Source organism: Aethalodelphis obliquidens, unplaced genomic scaffold (assembly GCF_003676395.1).
Source record: "Aethalodelphis obliquidens isolate GAN/ISIS:26980383/991018 unplaced genomic scaffold, ASM367639v1 scaffold44, whole genome shotgun sequence".
Lineage (NCBI taxonomy): Eukaryota > Metazoa > Chordata > Mammalia > Artiodactyla > Delphinidae > Aethalodelphis > Aethalodelphis obliquidens.
The window spans coordinates 5,600,162-5,618,015 of NW_020837988.1; the positions used below are offsets into that span (position 1 = coordinate 5,600,162).

The following is a 17,854-nucleotide window of genomic DNA, read 5'->3' on the forward strand; positions in this document are numbered from 1 at the left end:
CACTCAACACCCAACTTGCCACAGGAAATGCTGGGTACTTCTTACCTCCCTGCCAAGCCTCCCTTCTTGCTTTCACAGCTCTGCTAATAGCTGCCCCACCTGTACCTGCCCAGATCACCTGGGCTCAGATCCTCGGAGCCTTTCGTGGTGCTTCCTTGCCCACACCACGGCCCCTCTGTTCTCCCAGGCCCCACCCACGTGCTCGCCCCATCACTTGCTGCACGGACTCCGCCCCTACACCAACGCCTACACTGGATCCGCCTCCCCCATCTCCCACACTGCTCCTGATTAATTTTTCTGGCTTGCTCAGATCCTCCGGTATCTCCTCATTGCCCCAGGAAAGTCTACATTCCCTTGCCTGGATTCAAGGTCTCTGCCTAATTTGACCCCAACCAACCTTTCTTGTCCTATCGCCCACACCACGTCCTGCGTCCCCCGCCACAATGAATTACTTACACCCCACTTCTCACCTCGGGGCCTTTCTTTGTGTGGGGGACCCTGCCTGGAACGCCACCAGAGCAAGCCATGATTCACCAGGGCACCACGATTCAATAGCATCCCGGGAGGATCTAGTCAAGTAAGTGTCTCAAGAAATGAAACCTGACGTTGGCAACCTTGTCCTCACTGGGCAAGCAGTAAATGTAACGGTGGTGGCTTTGGAGTCACTGAGACCTGAATTCAAATCCCACTTCTGTTACTTATAAGGCACGACCTTGGGCAAAATTTTGACTTCGCTGAGCTTTCACTTCCTCTTCTGTAAATTGGAGTTAAGAAGAGTATGTCCTTGGGCTTCCCTGGTGGTGCAGTCGTTAAGAATCTGCCTGCCATTGCAGGCGACACAGGTTCGATCCCTGGTCTGGGAAGAATCCACATGCCACGGAGCAAATAAGCCCATGCACCACAACTACTGAAGTGTGTGAGCCTAGAGCCCGTGCTCCACAACAAGAGAGGCCACCGCAATGAGAAGCCCGCACACCACAACCAAGAGTAGCCCCTGCTCGCCACAACTAGAGAAAGCCCGCGCGCAGCAACGAAGACCCAACGCAGCCTAAATAAATAAATAAATAAAATCTATTAAAAAAAAAAAGAATGGTCTACATTTAAAAAAATGATACAAATGAACTTATATACAAACAGAAATAGACCCACAGACATAGAAAACAAACTTATGCTTACCAAAGAGGAAAGGGGGGAGAGATAAATTAGGGATTTGGGATTAATTTATACACACTATATATAAAAAATATATATATATTAATTTATTTAATTAATATATTAAATTAAATTATATTATTAATAATTAATCAATATATATTAACAATTAATTAATATATAAATAACTAATTAATATATATTAATTTAATTAATTATATTTATTAATTAATATATATTTAATAAATTTAATTAATATATATTAATTTATACACACTATATATAAAATAGATAAACAACAAGGACCTACTGTATAACACAGGGAACTATACTTAATGTTTTGTAATAACCTATAAGGGAAAAGAATCTGAAAAATAATATATATATATATATATGTATGTATAACTGAATCACTTTGTTGTACACCTGAAACTAACACAACGTTGTCAATCAACTATACTTCAATAAAAAAAAAAGCGATGGCTACCTTACTATTTATCTCCCATTCAACATGATCTCCTGCCACTGAGAGGTGGGGGCTAAGACCCCTCCCCCTTGAGTCTGGGGGTTTTGTGACTATACTTGTAGAATATGCTGGAAGTGATGCTATGTGACTTTCAAGGCTAGGTCATCAGAAGGATATGGCTTCCACCTGGCTCTCCAGACACTGCTGCTTGGAATCCAGCTGCCATATTGTAAGGAAGCTCAATCTAGCTCACACAGACAAAGGAACAGCTCTTGTGCAGAGGAACTGAGGTCCCAGAGGATGGCCTGCATCAACATTGGACATGTGAGTGAACATGTGAGCCCTCAGATAATTTCAGCCCCCAGCCTTTGGGTCTTCTAGTTGAGACCTCAGTCATCAAAGAGCAGAGACCAGCTGTTCCCACCGTGCTTGGTCCAGACTCACAGAATCTGTCAGCATGATAAATGACTGTGGTGCACCATGATGTTTGGGGGTAATCTGTTATGTAGCCATAGAAACAGGAAGAGTATAGTCAAGTGCTAAAAACTGTGTCTAATATTTATAGTATTAAAATACTGGAATCCTATACATTTTTCACAGTTTAAACATCAACCTCTTCAACAAAGATTATCGCATGCCACCCAGATAGTCACTGACCCTACGTCAGGTTTCCTTCTAGGTGGACTTCACACAGATTGTCTCATTTCATCCGCATAATGACACGACAAAGCTCAACTTTCCTAAATACACATTTTTAAATTGTTTACTAATTTCTGTTACTTGGCTCTGTCTATAAAAAAATTGCATCAATAAATCACATTGATTTCAGTTCTTACAATAATTTTATCTATTTAAAAAACTTTTCACAGAGCTCTGAAGATATATTTGAACAATTTAAAGCAATTTCATGGTAATCGTGTTTTTCCTCCTCTCTCGGGTTTTATTAGCTCCATTTCACCAGTGAGGAAATGAAAGCTCATGGAGATAGAGTGGCTTATCCAACGTGCGCAGTTAGGGCTGGGCCGGCCAGCAGTTAGGGCTGGGCCGGCCAGCGTTCAAACCCGGCTCTCCCTTTGCATTTCCTCCTCGCCTCTTCCATGACTCATCCCCTGCGTTAAAATTCTTCATGCACATTCTTTATCTCTTTCTACTACATTGAAAGCTTCAAGAGGCAGTTCTATTCAATTACATTCATGAGCAAATCCTTATAAGACATCAGGCCCCCTCCTCTGCACACAGTAGGTTCTCTCTAAACTCACCCAATGCCGTCATGCAATGACTCTTATATTGAGTCCCTACTATGGGTCAGACAGGCTCTGCAGAAGGTGCTGAAGAAAGACCCGGTCCCTGTCCTTGTGGAGCTTATGGTCTGGTTAGGGGAACAGGCATAAGAAAACCAACCCAACGAAATTCAGGGACATATTGTGACAAGTGTTAGGAAGAAGGAACAGGTTTTTTTTTTTTTTTAATGAGAGGCGACATGAAGGGAACCTACTTTAGACTGGGAGGTGGGGGTGGGGCTTTTTTTAAGCAGAGACATAAATAAAGGGTAGGTGTCAGCCATGTGTGTGTGTGTGTGTTGGGGGTGGGGTGGGTGTGGTAATAGTCCAGAGGAAAGAGAGTATGCGAAGGCTAAGAGGTAGGAGAGAAGTGCTAGTTTGAGGCAATTTAAAAATGCCAATAGGGCGGGTGGTGGGTTTGTTCAGTGGACAGATGAATGAAGAGATGGATGGATAGATGGGTAATTGGATGAGGGCAGGGATGGATGGATGGACGAATGGATGGAGAGAAGGAGGCATGGTGGATGGAGGGATGGATGACTGTATATATGTATATATGGCAGGATGGATAGATGAAGGAAGGGCACACCTGGCCTTGTCCAAGTTTTGCAGTTGATGCTCTCATTCACGCTTCCATCCCACAGTCTCCCCTCCCTATGGCTCTTAGGCCCCCAGAACCCTCCCAATTCTCTCTACTCCACTTTGCCGAATGGGCCTCCTAGGTCAGGGAGCCCCTTGCCTCTGCTCAGGGGGCCCAGCGCACAGGCACGTATGTCCTGAACACCAGCTGCAAGGGTGGTGCTAAGAAGAAGTCTGCTCAGCCAGCCAGCGCAGGAGAAAGGCTAGAGGGAAGTGCACACTGATGGGGCTGGGGATCCAGGATCTCCCAGGAAAACTCACTCCCACTGAGGTGGAAACAGGTAAGGGTTTATCTACTATACTTCCTCTCCAAGATACATGCTTGTTAATATACCACGTCGTTCCTTGCAGCGCCGATCCAACTTTTCCTAAAAATTCCCCCAAGAGCAAAGAAGTATGGGCCTGGGGCACAGCTGGATGTGACCTAAAATTATTCCTGATGTTTCTGTTATATCTTAAAAGGTCTTGTAAATTATGCACTCCACTTCAGAATATATTTATTGCTTTTATTTATTTTTAAAACATTTTTATCATGAAATATGTCATGCATAAAAAAGAGCAAATATAATTATATGAATAGTTCAAAGAAGCAGAACAGAATGCACACTCATGTACCCACCGCCAGTTTAAGGAATAGCACATGAACAAAGCTCGTCTCTCTCCCCCACGGCATTCCTCCCATATCCCCTCCCTCGCCAGAGGTAACCGCCGGCCTGGATGCTGTGTCAATCATGTCCTTGCTTTTTGTTTTCTTTCAAGTTTCACCACGTGCAGATGGATCCTTAAACAATTTATTGTTAATTTAGCCTGTTTCTAAGCCCTTTGGGTTATTTTGTATGTCACCTACTGTGATTTGCTTTCTTTTGTGCAACATCCTTTTTGGGAGCTCCATCTCCGTCCTTGCACCTGGTCTAGTCATTTTCATGGCTGCTTGGACGTCCATGTATCAGGATAGCACAGCGCTGCTGCAGGCTGGCTTTGTTCTCAGTGTTTTCCTCTCCTGCTAAGAACAGTCTCATGTGGCTCTTCTAGCACATGTGGCTGAGAGAATCTCTAGAGGAGGCACTAAAGGTGGAACTGCTGGGTTGTAGGTTGTGCAAATGTTAATCTTATGAGGTAATGCCAAGCTGTTTTCCTGATATGCACCAAGTTGCTAATTCACACGCCCACCAGCAGTGGTGGGACTTCGTATTAACACCTTGTCTTGCTAGACTCCGGTTTTTGCAGTGGGATGGTACCTCACTGTGGTTGTGTTGGTTTCTTATGAAGATGCTGTTTCTCCCTCCAATCAGTTGTATCGTGCCTCTGCCTCTAACCATCCGTGACTTCCACTGCATCCTGAGTCACACTGAACCGCCCGATCGCATCTTAGAATGTCACCATCTGTCCCCAGTGCCTCACCTCCTCCGCCACATCTCCTTCCACATCTCCATTCTACGTTCAATAGACACACTCAGGTTGAGGATTAAGAAAAACGGGCCCATTGGTGGCACTCTGGACACGAACTCCAGCCCACGTGACAATGGGTCTGATGCCCTCAGCTCACCTTTTGTACAGGTGGCTGCCAAGCTGCCCAGTAGAACGGGGGGCAGGCCAGGCTCCCCAGTGGAGCAGGGGCTCTTGGCCCTCTGAAGTGTGGGTGGGCTTACTGCTGGGGCTGGGGGTTCCAAGTCTGAGCCATCCGCCCACCTGGTGAGGGCTGGGATGGGGTCAGGGATGTTGCTCAGGCGAGGAGGACAAAGAGGTGCCCACAGGATCCGGATGCCGACTCCGGAAGGCGTGCCCAACCCTCTCAGCCATTCAGTCCACATGTCAGAAATTTATGGCGACTTCGTAACAACAGAGACTCGAGGTGGGGTCAGGAAGGGAGCTGGGGAGGTGGGTGAGTATTTTACTGACTTCCCTTAATTGCTGTAATTAAAAACATGTAAAGAGGGGACTTCCCTGGTGGCGCAGTGGTTAAGAATCCACCTGCCAATGCCGGGGACACGGGTTCGAGCCCTGGTCTGGGAAGATCCCACATGCCGCAGAGCAACTAAGCCCGTGCGCCACAACTACTTAGTGTGCGCTCTAGAGCCAATGAGCCACAACTACTGAAGCCCACGTGCCTGGAGCCCATGCTCCGCAACAAGAGAAGCCACCACAATGAGAAGCCCGCGCACCGCGACGAAGAGTAGCCCCCACTCGCCACAACTAGAGAACGGCCGCACGCAGCAACGAAGACCCAACGCAGCCAAAAATAAAATAAATAAATAAACTTATTAAAATAAAAAAACACGTAAAGAATCTTTTTGGAATGACTTCGCTATTATCGTTAGTGGTTAGCACAGCTGCCTTATTAATTTCTCATTAGAACCCAATTCACAGCCCCTCTTCGGGAAGGGGGATGAGAGCCAGGGGTGGGGCCTGCCTGGCCCGGCCTGATCCAGTCCCTGTGGAACCGGCTGCTTGAAACCCCAGGACAAAACCCTCCCACCCCGGGAAGCAGAAACAGCCAAGGAGGGAAGGTGAGGGGTTTGGAGAAGCAGCCGTACCCCATCCATCCTCAGAACAGTGAGCATCTGTGTGTCTGTGTAAAAGAAACAGACGGAGGGACAGACAGACGCAGGAGGTCTGCGGGGCACTAATCTAGGAGAGGCCCAGGACCGGGATGGGTGAGGAAGGTGAAAGATTTAAGGAGGTACCCACCGTCAGGGTCCTGCAGGTGCACGGTGAGTCCCATGAGAGGGAGTGCCTCCTTAAATTCTGCGTCCTCCTTGCCTCACCCTAGCCCCAGCCCTGGAGAGCAGAGGTGGCGGCTAGGACCATACCTCCGAAGGTAGGATGAGAGAGGTTGCGAATGTTTATTCCAGGACGCCTTCCCTGGTTGGCCTGGCGGAGAGAAGACGTGTACACTCTGCCACCCCGAGCGTTCCCTGGGCTGGGCGCCATTTCTGATGGTTCGTGTGCACTGACTGATTACGTACTGTGACCACCCGGCCAGGTAGGTACTAATATTAACATTCCTTTTTACACATGAGGAAGCAGAAGCACACAGAAGTTAAGTAATTTGCCCAAAGGTCACACAGCCAGGGAGAGGCGAGGGGGATGTGAACTCAGGGTCCATGGCTGGGTCCATGGCCCCACTCTACAGCTGCTGGTGGCAAGGCAGGAGAAAGGAGATGGTAGGAATCCTGGCTGTGGGAACTTGGGTTGTCCTCTGACCTTTCTTTTAAGAGCCCCTGTCTTTTTTTTTTTGGGCAGTACCACGAGGCATGTGGGATCTTAGTTCCCATACCAGGGATCGAACCTGGGCCCCCTGCATTGGAAGCACAGAGCCTTAACCACTGGACCGCCAGGGAAGTCCCTCCTCTGACCTTTCTGAGCCTCGACTTCCCCATCTCAAGATGTGGCTCCCTAGACACGCCTTCCTCCCTCTGAGGCCTGTCCTAGGGACCCACGGAGGAAAGAGTGCAGATCTGCACCATTTCACCAGAGGGCAGAGTGCTGGGGAGGCTCTGCTGCGTCTCCCTAGCATCTCCTTAGGGACGCGGGTGTCCACCTTGGACCTGTGATTGTGACTGTTCTGAAGGCTCTTGGGCTCGTGCACATCTTTTCAGGGAAACAGAAGCCGTGCTTCCTTCTCTATCTGCAGCCTGGCCCCCTACTCCCCAGGTGTCCGGAGCCCTAAGCTAGTCGCCGACTAGACAGGGGCCAGAATCCACGGTTTCTCCCTCGCGTCCTCCCAAGGGTCGTGCCCTGGCACACAAAGAACCCGGAAGCTAGCTGTAAGCATTTTTCATCTGCTCATCCCTGCTGAGAGCAGAGAAAAGGGGTGACGACGGGTCAAGGCCACCTGGTGGCGTGAGATGGCCTTCAGCCTAGGTGGGGGCCGCATCTACTCACAGGGCTGTCTGGACACGAATTCTTACAGTCCAGGGGTGTCCCTCTGATTCCCTTTGACCCCTGGCCCCAGCAGCAACTGGCCTCCCCGCAGCTGGACCCCATTTTGATGTCTCTCTTCTCGCCCTCAGGCAGCAGTGTGGGGAGGCGTGGGCTCAGGTCATGGCTTCGGCTCCTGCCTCTGGTGCTTCCTAACTGTGACTCTGGCGAGTCCCCTCAGCCACACCGAGCCTCGGTTTTCTCATCTGTAAATAGGGATGGGGGCTTCCACTCTGCAGGCTGGGATGAGGTGGGGATGGGGGAAGGGGAGCGAGTTTCCCTTCTCTCCCACTGTGGCCGCCAGGGCTGGGCGAGACCTCCATCTGTTAGGATGAGCGCTTTTCTCAGTTGTCACACAGAAGTTTCTAGGGCTCCCCTAACTCTTTTGCTTTAGGGCCCAAAGGGCTGCACTGGGCGCTCTCTGCTTGATGACGCTCTGGAGGACACAGCTTCAGGCTTGCAAAGCGGCCCGAGGCAGATGAGGCTGGGGTCTCGGCACCGGCCCCTGGGTACCAGCTCAGGGAGCTGCACCTGGTGGTCAGGAAGGGCTGGACCTGGGTCTCCCCACACCGCCCCTTTGGCCCCTTTGAGGTGCCCCGTGCTCTCTGCCAGGGGCCTGTAACCACATCTGCACAGCTCAGCAACAGCAACGCCATGTAGCCTGGTGGCCACATGGTGACAACCATGGTTGTAACTGTGTCCAGAAGGTGCCTGGAGCCCAGGCTGACAGGTAGCTCTGAGCAGCAGGGCAGGGCTGCCCCTGTGAGAGGTGGTGGAGGGGAAGGGGCCGGGCTGGCCGATGGCCCAGGGGACAGTGGCAGCTCCCTGTTCTGCATCTGGCCAGGACAACTTTTGCTGGAAGCCATTCCATTCTGCGGCCTGTTTCTTCCTTCTTTAAAATGATAATATAGAATATTCATTGTAGCATTTACTCTCACTGAATCAAAGTGTGTTATCTGTAGGCACTGGCTAGGTGCATTGGTGGATACGAGCTCAAGGAAGGGCAAAGCCTAGGGGGAGGTAGCACTAGATGCACATTACAGATGAGGAACCTGAGCTGGGTGAGGCTCAGAGAGGGTCAGTCACTTCCCTGGAGCCACACAGTGACTGAGGGCAGAGTTAGGATTCGAATGTGGTCCGTCCAACACGAAACCCTAACCGCTTCATTAACTGTGCTGCCAGTCATGGTGATGGGCACCCCACAGCCTGCCAACACTGACTGGATCTCAGCACTGCAGAGTCCCAGGCTCCCTCATGGGTTTGGGTCAGGCCCCCTGCATGTCACCGCTACCTGGGGTCATTCCGGCCAGCATCACCTGGAGTGGTCCAGGACCCTCAGGACCCAGAGAGCCCATAGTGTGTGTGTGTGTGTGTGTGTGTGTGTGTGTGTGTGTGTGTGTGTGTGTGTGTGTGTGTGTGTGTACGTTGGGGGGGGACCCCACCTCGAGGGTCTGTGACTGGGCAGACAGTTAGGGTGTTGGCTAGCTCGAGTCTCTGCCATCTGCTTTTCACCCCCAGGTCGGTCTGAGCCCTTCTCTGCCACGTGCAGGGAATACCAGGGACACCTGAGTCCTTCACAAAGGCCTCTGCCCTCCATCAGTGCACAGGCTCGCTTGCTCTGCACATGGGCCTGGTCACAACCCATCCCTCTGCTTGGGGGCAGGAGGGTACCTTCGGGTCTGGGGACAGGATCCGGCTTCCAGGGAGCATCTTCATGTGAAAAGAAAGATGCTGATGGTGGGAGAGGGGTCAGGGGGCTGAGTCCTGGGTCCTGGGTCCCTACCACAGCCAAGGAAAGAAACATCTCAGCCACACAGACGCTGCTTCTCTCCCTTTCTCTTTCTGATCGGCGGAGCCAGCCCAGGGGAGACTCATGCCATCTCTGCGGCTTTCAACTCCAGAAAGTTCTATTGTCTCCTGTGAGCGAAGGCTTTGGAACAGACAGTCGCCTGCTTCCCCCGACAGCCTGGACTGATTGGTGTCCTGAAAGGTATTTTCAACGGCATACACACACACGTTCTCACGTGCACACAGGTGAACAAAGACGCCGACCAATCCAGACACACACATTTGCACAAACACATGCCTGAACCCACACCCACCCTGGAGTGCACACAGACACACGCATGAGCAGTCTCTCTGCAGGCTGACCCACGACTACCCCTGCACCGCTGGACTCTGGGCGCCGGCTAAACGGAGCTCTGTGGGAGCCCTCCAGCTGGCTGCCAGCGGCCCTGATCCATCATTTTAATTCGGGGCTTTTCCACTCCTCTGAGTGAGCTGAGTTGCCTTTAGTGCTGATTTATGGGACAATCAGTCCTCCACTTCTGATTACGGTTGTTTTCCATAATTATTATAAACACTCTTTGCCCTCACTTGAGGTTTTCTTCTCGATTTCTCTCCCTCACTTCTGTCCAAGTAGCAAGCTCCCCCAAGCTGTTACTGCTCCAGGGCTGAGTAAGCTGGAGGATGGAAAAGTTAAGGTCATGGGGGGGGCCCCGGGAAGTCTGCCATTACGAAGATCCCCCAAGTTGGCGGCCAAACCCAGAGGAGTCCCTTGAAGCAGGTGACAGGGCCTCCTTTTCAAAGCAGAAGCAGCTGGTCCCATCCAGAGAGTGCTGGACTCAGAGCCAGCAGATGTGTGTCACGTGTCAGCCGTGTGGCCATGAGAGCTCTTGCCACCTCTCTGGGCCTCGGTTCCCAGATGGCGGGAAGGGCCACCATTAGCACCCAGTGAGCGTGGAAAGCCACAGCTGGGACTTGGCTCTGCCCAGCGTGTGGCCGATGGGGGACGACTCTGCAGATCGTCTCCCGCTTCAGGGCCTCCCCCACCCGCCCCAAGTCCGCGTTGTACTCACAGGCCACCTGGACCTCGGTTTGCCGCTGCAGCAGAGCGCCCATCCGGTTACGCACGATGCAGCGGTAGAAGCCGGCGTGGGTGCGGTCCAGGCTGGTGATCATGTACCTGGGGGCAGACGAGACAGCCAGTGAGCAAGTCGGGCAGCTCCAGGGATGCAGAGGTCAAACCAGGGTCAGAGGGCAGAGGTCGCCACATCACCCTCTTCCATAATGAAAGGTGCCAGGGAGCCCCTGGCTCTACCATGGGGGTCACAGAAGGGTCCTTATTAATAAGAGGTCCCTCCCAAAGGCTTTTGCTCAGCTGCCCAGGAGGGAGCCTGCACTTTCCCAAGGACGGGAGGTGCTGTGCCTGAGCCCTTGACTGTGGCCATGACCAGGCCTCCCAGGACTGTTTTGGGTCTGTTGGAGGCTACTGTCCTCCCCTGCCTGTGACCTGCATGACTGAGAAAGGTGGGGGCATTTTTTTTAGCCTGGACCAGGGACACGCCATAAATGTTAACTTAAATAGATGTAGGTTTGTTACAAAGCAGAAACTAACACACCATTGTAAAGCAATTATACGCCAATAAAGATGTTAAAATAAATAAATAAGTAAATAAATAAATGGAGGCAGGGAAATTTACGTTTTCCCAAACGCTTTGCATCATTCCATGCTTAGAGTTGCAGACAGCTCCACTGAAGCTCTGTGAAGGGAAAGGGCAAAGCCGTCTGGGCAGGGCAGGTTGGCTTTCTGTCCGCGTGGGCCCTGGGGCCAGAATGCGTGAATCCAAGGAGGCTCTAGGGTGTCTCCTGCTTTGGGAGCACGTCACTGGCCCGAGTGCTGCAGGATCTGGTGTTGGGGGGAGGGCGGGGGGAGAGCAGGTGTGTGGGGCGCTAACCTGGCTGGGAGGAAAGGAGGAGCCCAGGCAGGTCAGTGCAAGGAACTTCTGGCAGCGAGACACGGCAGATGATGGGTGCTCTCTGGTATGGAGGGGGCTAGTTCCCCTAGCACCCATCTCGTGATCACCTTTCTGATCCTCGGGCAGTGAATGGCCCGGCAGGGACCTCTGAGGATCCAGGGGCTTGTGCCTAGGAAACCTCCCCTGTCCTTGGGTGTCCTAGGTTTTGCCAGCTGACTTGGTGAACTAGCTTACTGCCACCTGCTCCCAGGCTATGCCAACCCTGGGACAGAGCAACCTCATTTGTAGGATTTGCCAAGTTTTCTTTTAACGTGAGTTCTAGACAGTGTCCATCAGCATCTCAGAATGAGGAAACCACTACCATTTTCTGAGCACCACCCATGCTTCAGACGCTGTATTCAGTACTTTTCATTCATTTCTTTTCTTTTCTTTTCTTTTTGGCTGTGCCACATGGCTTGTGGGATCTCAGTTCTCTGACCAGGGATCGAACCTGGGCCCTTGGCAGTGAAAGCGCTGAGTCTTAACCACTGCACCACCAGGGAATTCCCTTCATTCCTTTCTTTATTTCACACAGCAGTTCCCAGACTACTGGATATCATGGACCAGTAACACTTAAAAAAATGGGGCCAGACATAAGATTGTCTTACTTACGGCCAAGTAAGACCATTAAGACCAATCGACCAAAAAGCAAACTGGGAAACAAGCAACCAATAAAACTAAAAAAAGATACAGGCATGGAGAGAAAAAGGAACAGAAATGGTCAGTATTTTATCTAAAAAGGACACTTTTGAGATCACAAAAAAAGACACGTAACCTCAGCATCAAAGCAATTTTAACACATTTTAAACTGAAATTTTATGCCGCGTCCACGACACTAGCTTCCCTTTTCTCATTTGATGTGGACACGTGCAAAATGTCGTGGGTCTGAATTGGAGTCTTTCGCCTAATCTCCCTGCTAATGCTATGGAGGCAATACTTTTATTAGCTCCCCCTCCCCATTTTAGAGGTGAGGAAATTGAGGTTCAGAAATATCACATCATTGGCCTGTGGTCTCACAGGCAGTAAGAGGCAGGGCCAGGGTCCCAAAGAACCTTTCGGACTCCAAGGCCAGCTGCTAACCTGTTCAACACGGACATCCTACCCCAAAGGGCCCCACCTTCCATCCTGGGACTGCACGAGCCCCAGACTCACGGGTGGCTGTGTGCCGAGCCTGCTCTGGCTCTGCATTAATATCCAGAACCTTCTGGCTGTCCAATCTCTTATCTCTGCCACCGGCTGCAGCTCTTATCTGTCCTTCGTTACTATGCACGGTGTGATGATGGGGAGATAGCGGGTACCCAGCTCTGGCAAATTTCCTATTCTCCCTCTATTCTGTCCTCAAGCCCATCACAGGCTCTCTTGCCTCTGCCCCATCACTCCCTGGGGGAGCGGGGGGGACAGCTTTGGGTAAACTGTTTGGGTCTTAAAAGTGATGGGGTGACCCAAGAGGAAGGTGGAAGGAGAGATTGGCTGGAAAAGCTCTCTATCTTTGAAAATGGAATCAGATGTTATTAAAAAGCATCAGGGAGAGGAAAATGAACAGCTATGGCCAAACACAAAAGATGCTCGGCCTCTGTCACAGTGAAAGAAAGTCCAATGAAAAAACAAGACAATATGCACATATCAGATTGCCAAAAATTTTCTTGTATGATTACACCCATGGCAAGAGTGAGGGGGTAGGGAGGCTGACCTCAGATCGGCCGATGAAAGTGCAAATTGGTCCAGCCTTTGGGGCAGAATCGATCAAAGTAAGAATATTCCAGTCTTTTGACCCAGAGGCTGTACTCCAGGGAGCTGGTCTTTCAGATGTACTTGCAAAAATGTGACAAAAGGGCTTCCCTGGTGGCGCAGTGGTTGAGAGTCCGCCTGCCGATGCAGGGGACACGGGTTCATGCCCCAGTCCGGGAAGATCCCACACGCCGCGGAGCGGCTGGGCCTGTGAGCCATGGCCGCTGAGCCTGCGCGTCCGGAGCCTGTGCTCCGCAACGGGAGAGGCCACAACAGTGAGAGGCCCGCGTACCGCAAAAAAAAAAAAAGTGACAAAAAACAAGTATGAGGATGTTCACTGTGGCTTTGCTTGTAATAACAGAGACAAACGAACAAAAGCCAGAAGCAGCCCTCAAAACTGTTCTGTCTCATCCATCAGAAATGGAATTGAATCGACTCATGATGCCGTAGCCACAGAACGAACGAAGAACACCTGTATGGGATGAGACAGTCTCCAAGATGCACAAAGCATGGGAAGGAAGTCGAAGCTGGAGACGGCGATGTTTATGGAAATTAAAAACACGAGAAATAAGCTAAATAGCGTCACAGCTGAGTGTTAGGGACACGAGAGATACTGTATTCTTATCACTTGATAAGTTGTTGTTTATTGATACAGGCTACCAAGCCCTTAGTCTAATGTTTAGGATCATGCAAATTGACCCAATAAAAAGAATTTTGAGTTTGTGAGCCAAAAAAAAAAAAAAAAAAAGTCAAAGAACAGTGTGTTATGATACCATGCAGGTAAACTGGAATAGTACATATTTGTATATATCTGCACATGCATAACCATATATACCCTCTAGCATGGACATAAAATGTTTTCGGGATGGATACTCCAAAACACGTGATCTGCCTTTTGGGAGAGGTATTAGGAACGCAGAAGGAGGGAAACGTCTACTTTTCGATTTTATGTCTTTCTACGCCATCAGAATGTTCTTTATCGTATGCATATGTTGTTTTTATTTTAAAAATAAAATTAAAAAATGCACTTCGAGCATATAACGTCAGGATATGTTACAAAAAAGACACCAGGGACTCGCTAGATCTGGGTTTGTTTGCTGATGTCAGCGATGTGTGGTGAAATTTCAACTTTAATAAAAGTTGATTTCTGCAGAAAGCTCTGGATCATTTGCTTCAGCCAGGAAGCCCCAGGCCCCATCTGGGGCCCCGAGGAAGGCCAGCCGGGTGCAGGTCTGCCCCACCCTGAGGTCAGTAGAGGAGGCCTGGCTCTGGGCCTCCCCTCGGCCCCCACTGTGGGGAGGTGGGCATCCTTGTCTGAGTATCCTTGGCCGGGCAGAGAGCAGGGTGCAGCCCCCCTCCCCGGGCTGTCTCTGGCGTTCCCCTCCCTGCCTGGGAGCACTATTTTTGGCTTGTAGGCAACTGTTATCTAAAGTAGCCCTTCTGCCCACTGCCTTTCCTACCAGGGAAACCCGCTTCACTCCACCCAGATCGCCTCGCAGGCGGGTGGAAGAGGCAGCTGGCCAGCAACTCAGTTTGCAAATCCAGCGCAGCCAGCGCTGTGAGCATGCAAGCATCTGAGATAATGACAGTGACAGCTCAGTATCCCCCCCAGTGCTCCCTCCTGGGCCCTCAGGACGCACTTAGCCTACAGCTCTATCTGTCCCACCCACCTGTGGCTGCTGGCCTGGCAGAAAACTGGATGAGCCCAGCCCTGTCCAGGTCCCTTCCAGAGGCAGGGGGATGGCTGAAATGCCCTGTGCAGGAGGGTGCACTTGTGATCGCCCAAGACAGAGCCTGGTACTGGAGAGTGTGCTGAGGCTTCTGATGTAGGGAAAATTAAGCTTGATTTTCGCTTCTGCACTTTCTTAGGAATGTGGCCTGGTCAAGTTATAGAAGCTTGCAAGCCTCAGTCTTCTCATCTGTAAAATGGGGACAATAATGGCCACCTTTTTAAAAAATTGAAGTATAGTGGATATACCATATTATATAAATGACAGGTGTACAATATAGTGATTCACAATTTTTAAAGGTTATACTCCATTTACAGTTATTATAAAATATTGGCTATATCCCCCATGTTGTACAATATATCCTTGTAGCTTATTTCTCACCTAATAGTTTGTACCTCTCGCTTCTCTACCCCTATACTGACCCTCCCCCCCCCACCACGGGCAACTGTTTTCTATAGCTGTGAGTCTGTTTCTTTTTTGTTATATTCACTAGTTTTGTTATATTCACTATTTTTTAGATTCCACATATAAGTGATGTCATACAGTATTTGTCTTTCTCTGACTTTACTTAGTATAATGCACTCCAAGTCCATCCATGTTGCTGCAAATGGCAAAATTTCACTCTTTTTTATGGCTGAGTAGTATTCCATTGTGTATATGTGTGTGTGTGTGTGTGTGTGTGTGTGTATATATATATATATATATATATACACATATATATACACCACATCTTCTTTATCCATTCATCTATTGACGGACACTTAGGTTGTTTCTATAATGGATGTCCGGGCTGTAAGTCCTGGACTTAAGTCCTGGCACACGGCAGGTTCTGCACAAATGCTTGTCACACGAGGGAGCAAATATATGAGTCACTGGCGGGGAGTGGAAGGTAGTGGGGTGAGGTCGGGAGGATCAGAGAGGAAGATGAAGGGGGCGAGCAGGACCCTGTTCCCACCTGCGTGAGGATCCGGTAAGGGCTCCAAACCAAGCATCAGGGGACCACAGATTCCCTGGCAAATTCTTCGGCTTCCCCGTGGACACGTCCCAGCCACCCATGAAGGATCTGCCACACCCGTCGGTTTCCTCATCCTTCTTCCTGGGCTGCCCCCTTGGCCTCTTGGTCCCAGGGAAACTCTCTTCACCAGCCTGACCTCCTAACCTCTCCGTCACCTGTTTGTACCCTCGTCCTGGCTGACCTGCCATCTCGTCCTCCAACCAATGAAGAACAGGCGCAGGGGTGTGGCTCCAGGAGATGGGAACACCTGGATTCACCTGCCTCTAGATCCCCCGCAAAGGACCGCTGATTTACTGATTTATTATAGGAAAGATATTCCTGGAACTCAAAATTCAAAGACTAAAAGAAGAAGTACACAGTACAAATCTCTTTCATCCCTGTCCCACAGCTGCCTGGTCATTCCCAGCTCCCAACACACACACACACACACACACACACACACACACGCACACACGCACACACACACACACACACACACACGGAGGAAACCACTGTTAGTTTCTTGAGTATCTTTTCAGAATTCTTAGGTGAACGCAAGGAAGTGTAAATTCATAAGGTGAAGAATCTCCTGGATGGAAGAAGCTTGGCTTTCCCCCAGTCAGAGGGAGCAGGTGGTGGAGAGAGAGCCTTGGGGGCCAAGAGACACACAAGAACCCACACTGTCTGCTTTGCTCATCACAGGGGCCCTGATTTAACGTGCGGGACCCCGGTGGCACAGTCCCCTCCTCCGAGATGAAGGGCTGGGCTCAGGGTGGGGGGCGCATGACAACAACGCCGGGAGGAGCCGGGACAGATAACTGGAGTTTTAGAGACACAAGACGCACAGGGGAGAAAATAACTGCCTAATAAACGTGGCATCTTCGGCGTACGAGGAAACGCACAACGCCCTTTTTGGTTCGAGTCCTTGAGTGTCACAGTTGATATTTAAAATGATTCTTACTCACGTTAAATAAGATATTTCAATTCCACAAAGCTGTCAGGAGATGATGCGGACACCAGAACTAACAGGCACACTCTCCTCGTGTCGTCCTCGTTAATGAGTCAGATGCCAGAGATGCACGTGCGATGCTCATGGTGAGGGGGGAACTGAGAGGGAAGGGTGCGTGTGCGCATGGGCACACGTGTGTACTCCCACCCCTGTGCACACACATGCACGTATTCATGCACACACAGCCCACACACACATTCATGCACACATGTATGTGTACGCATACATGTGCAACCCATACCCACAAACTTACACACACACACGTGTGTACTCGTCACACCAATGTGCTCATGTATACGCATGCACACGTACACACTCACCCGCGTGCACGCACTCACGCAAGGCACACACTTGGGTATGCACATGCACACGTGTACACTCCTACAAGCCACGTATGCGCACTCCTGCATACACGTGTGCACACAACAACCCACATGAACACACACTCATTCACTCCTGCAAACACAGTCACACCTGTGCACAAGGGCAACACGCCCAGGTGAACACACGTCCCTGGCCATGCCCATCCGAGGTCACCCAGGTGCACCCAGCCCAGTTCCAGGCCCCTCCCCACTTTTGCCCTCACACGGAGGCCACGGGCCGCAGACACTCATTTAGATGCACCCAGGAGAGCGACAGCCACTGCCAGGCAGGTACCCTCCCACCCAAGCCTCACCTTCTAGGGTCTAGGTGGCCCTCAGGACACAGATTTCTGAAATAGTGGCCCCCTGGCTTTTCTCTCCAAAGGCCCTGCATGGGGGAGGGGCGGCTCTGAGGGCTGGGGGGAACACAGCTTCTGCAGCCAGGCCCCCTCCCTGGGCTCTATGGCTGAGGCATGAGCCCTCTGCCACCCACCCACCGGGCCTCCGCTCCTCAGTGACCTGTGCTCGGGGAGTGGGGGCAGCAGGACCGCCCACAAGCTCTGCCGTAGGTGTCCCCGCGGACGGCTGGGCAGCTGAGTGCAGGGGGCCCCGGCCTCCTCCCCTCTTCCCACGGGCTTTCAGGCGATGGCGAGGCACCAACTCCAGGACGTGTTTGTGCCCGTGTGTGTGTCTTCAGATGTGCCTCTGCCTGCATCAGGGGGACAGCTGCCCCACGAACAGGCCACCGAGGTGCTGGCAGGCTGGACGTGCACCCC

General features: G+C 50.9%; 1 protein-coding gene across 2 annotated transcripts in view; it reads right to left on the reverse strand.

Annotated features, from left to right (window-relative positions):
• SDK2 (sidekick cell adhesion molecule 2) overlaps positions 1-17,854 on the reverse strand; it is a 264,093-nt gene that overhangs the window by 96,524 nt on the left and 149,715 nt on the right. For both annotated transcript variants that reach the window (XM_027080548.1, XM_027080547.1), the window contains exon 3: positions 10,317-10,423. In XM_027080548.1, coding sequence (XP_026936349.1) covers positions 10,317-10,423 — 107 coding nt within the window. The remainder of the gene's footprint in view (positions 1-10,316; positions 10,424-17,854) is intronic.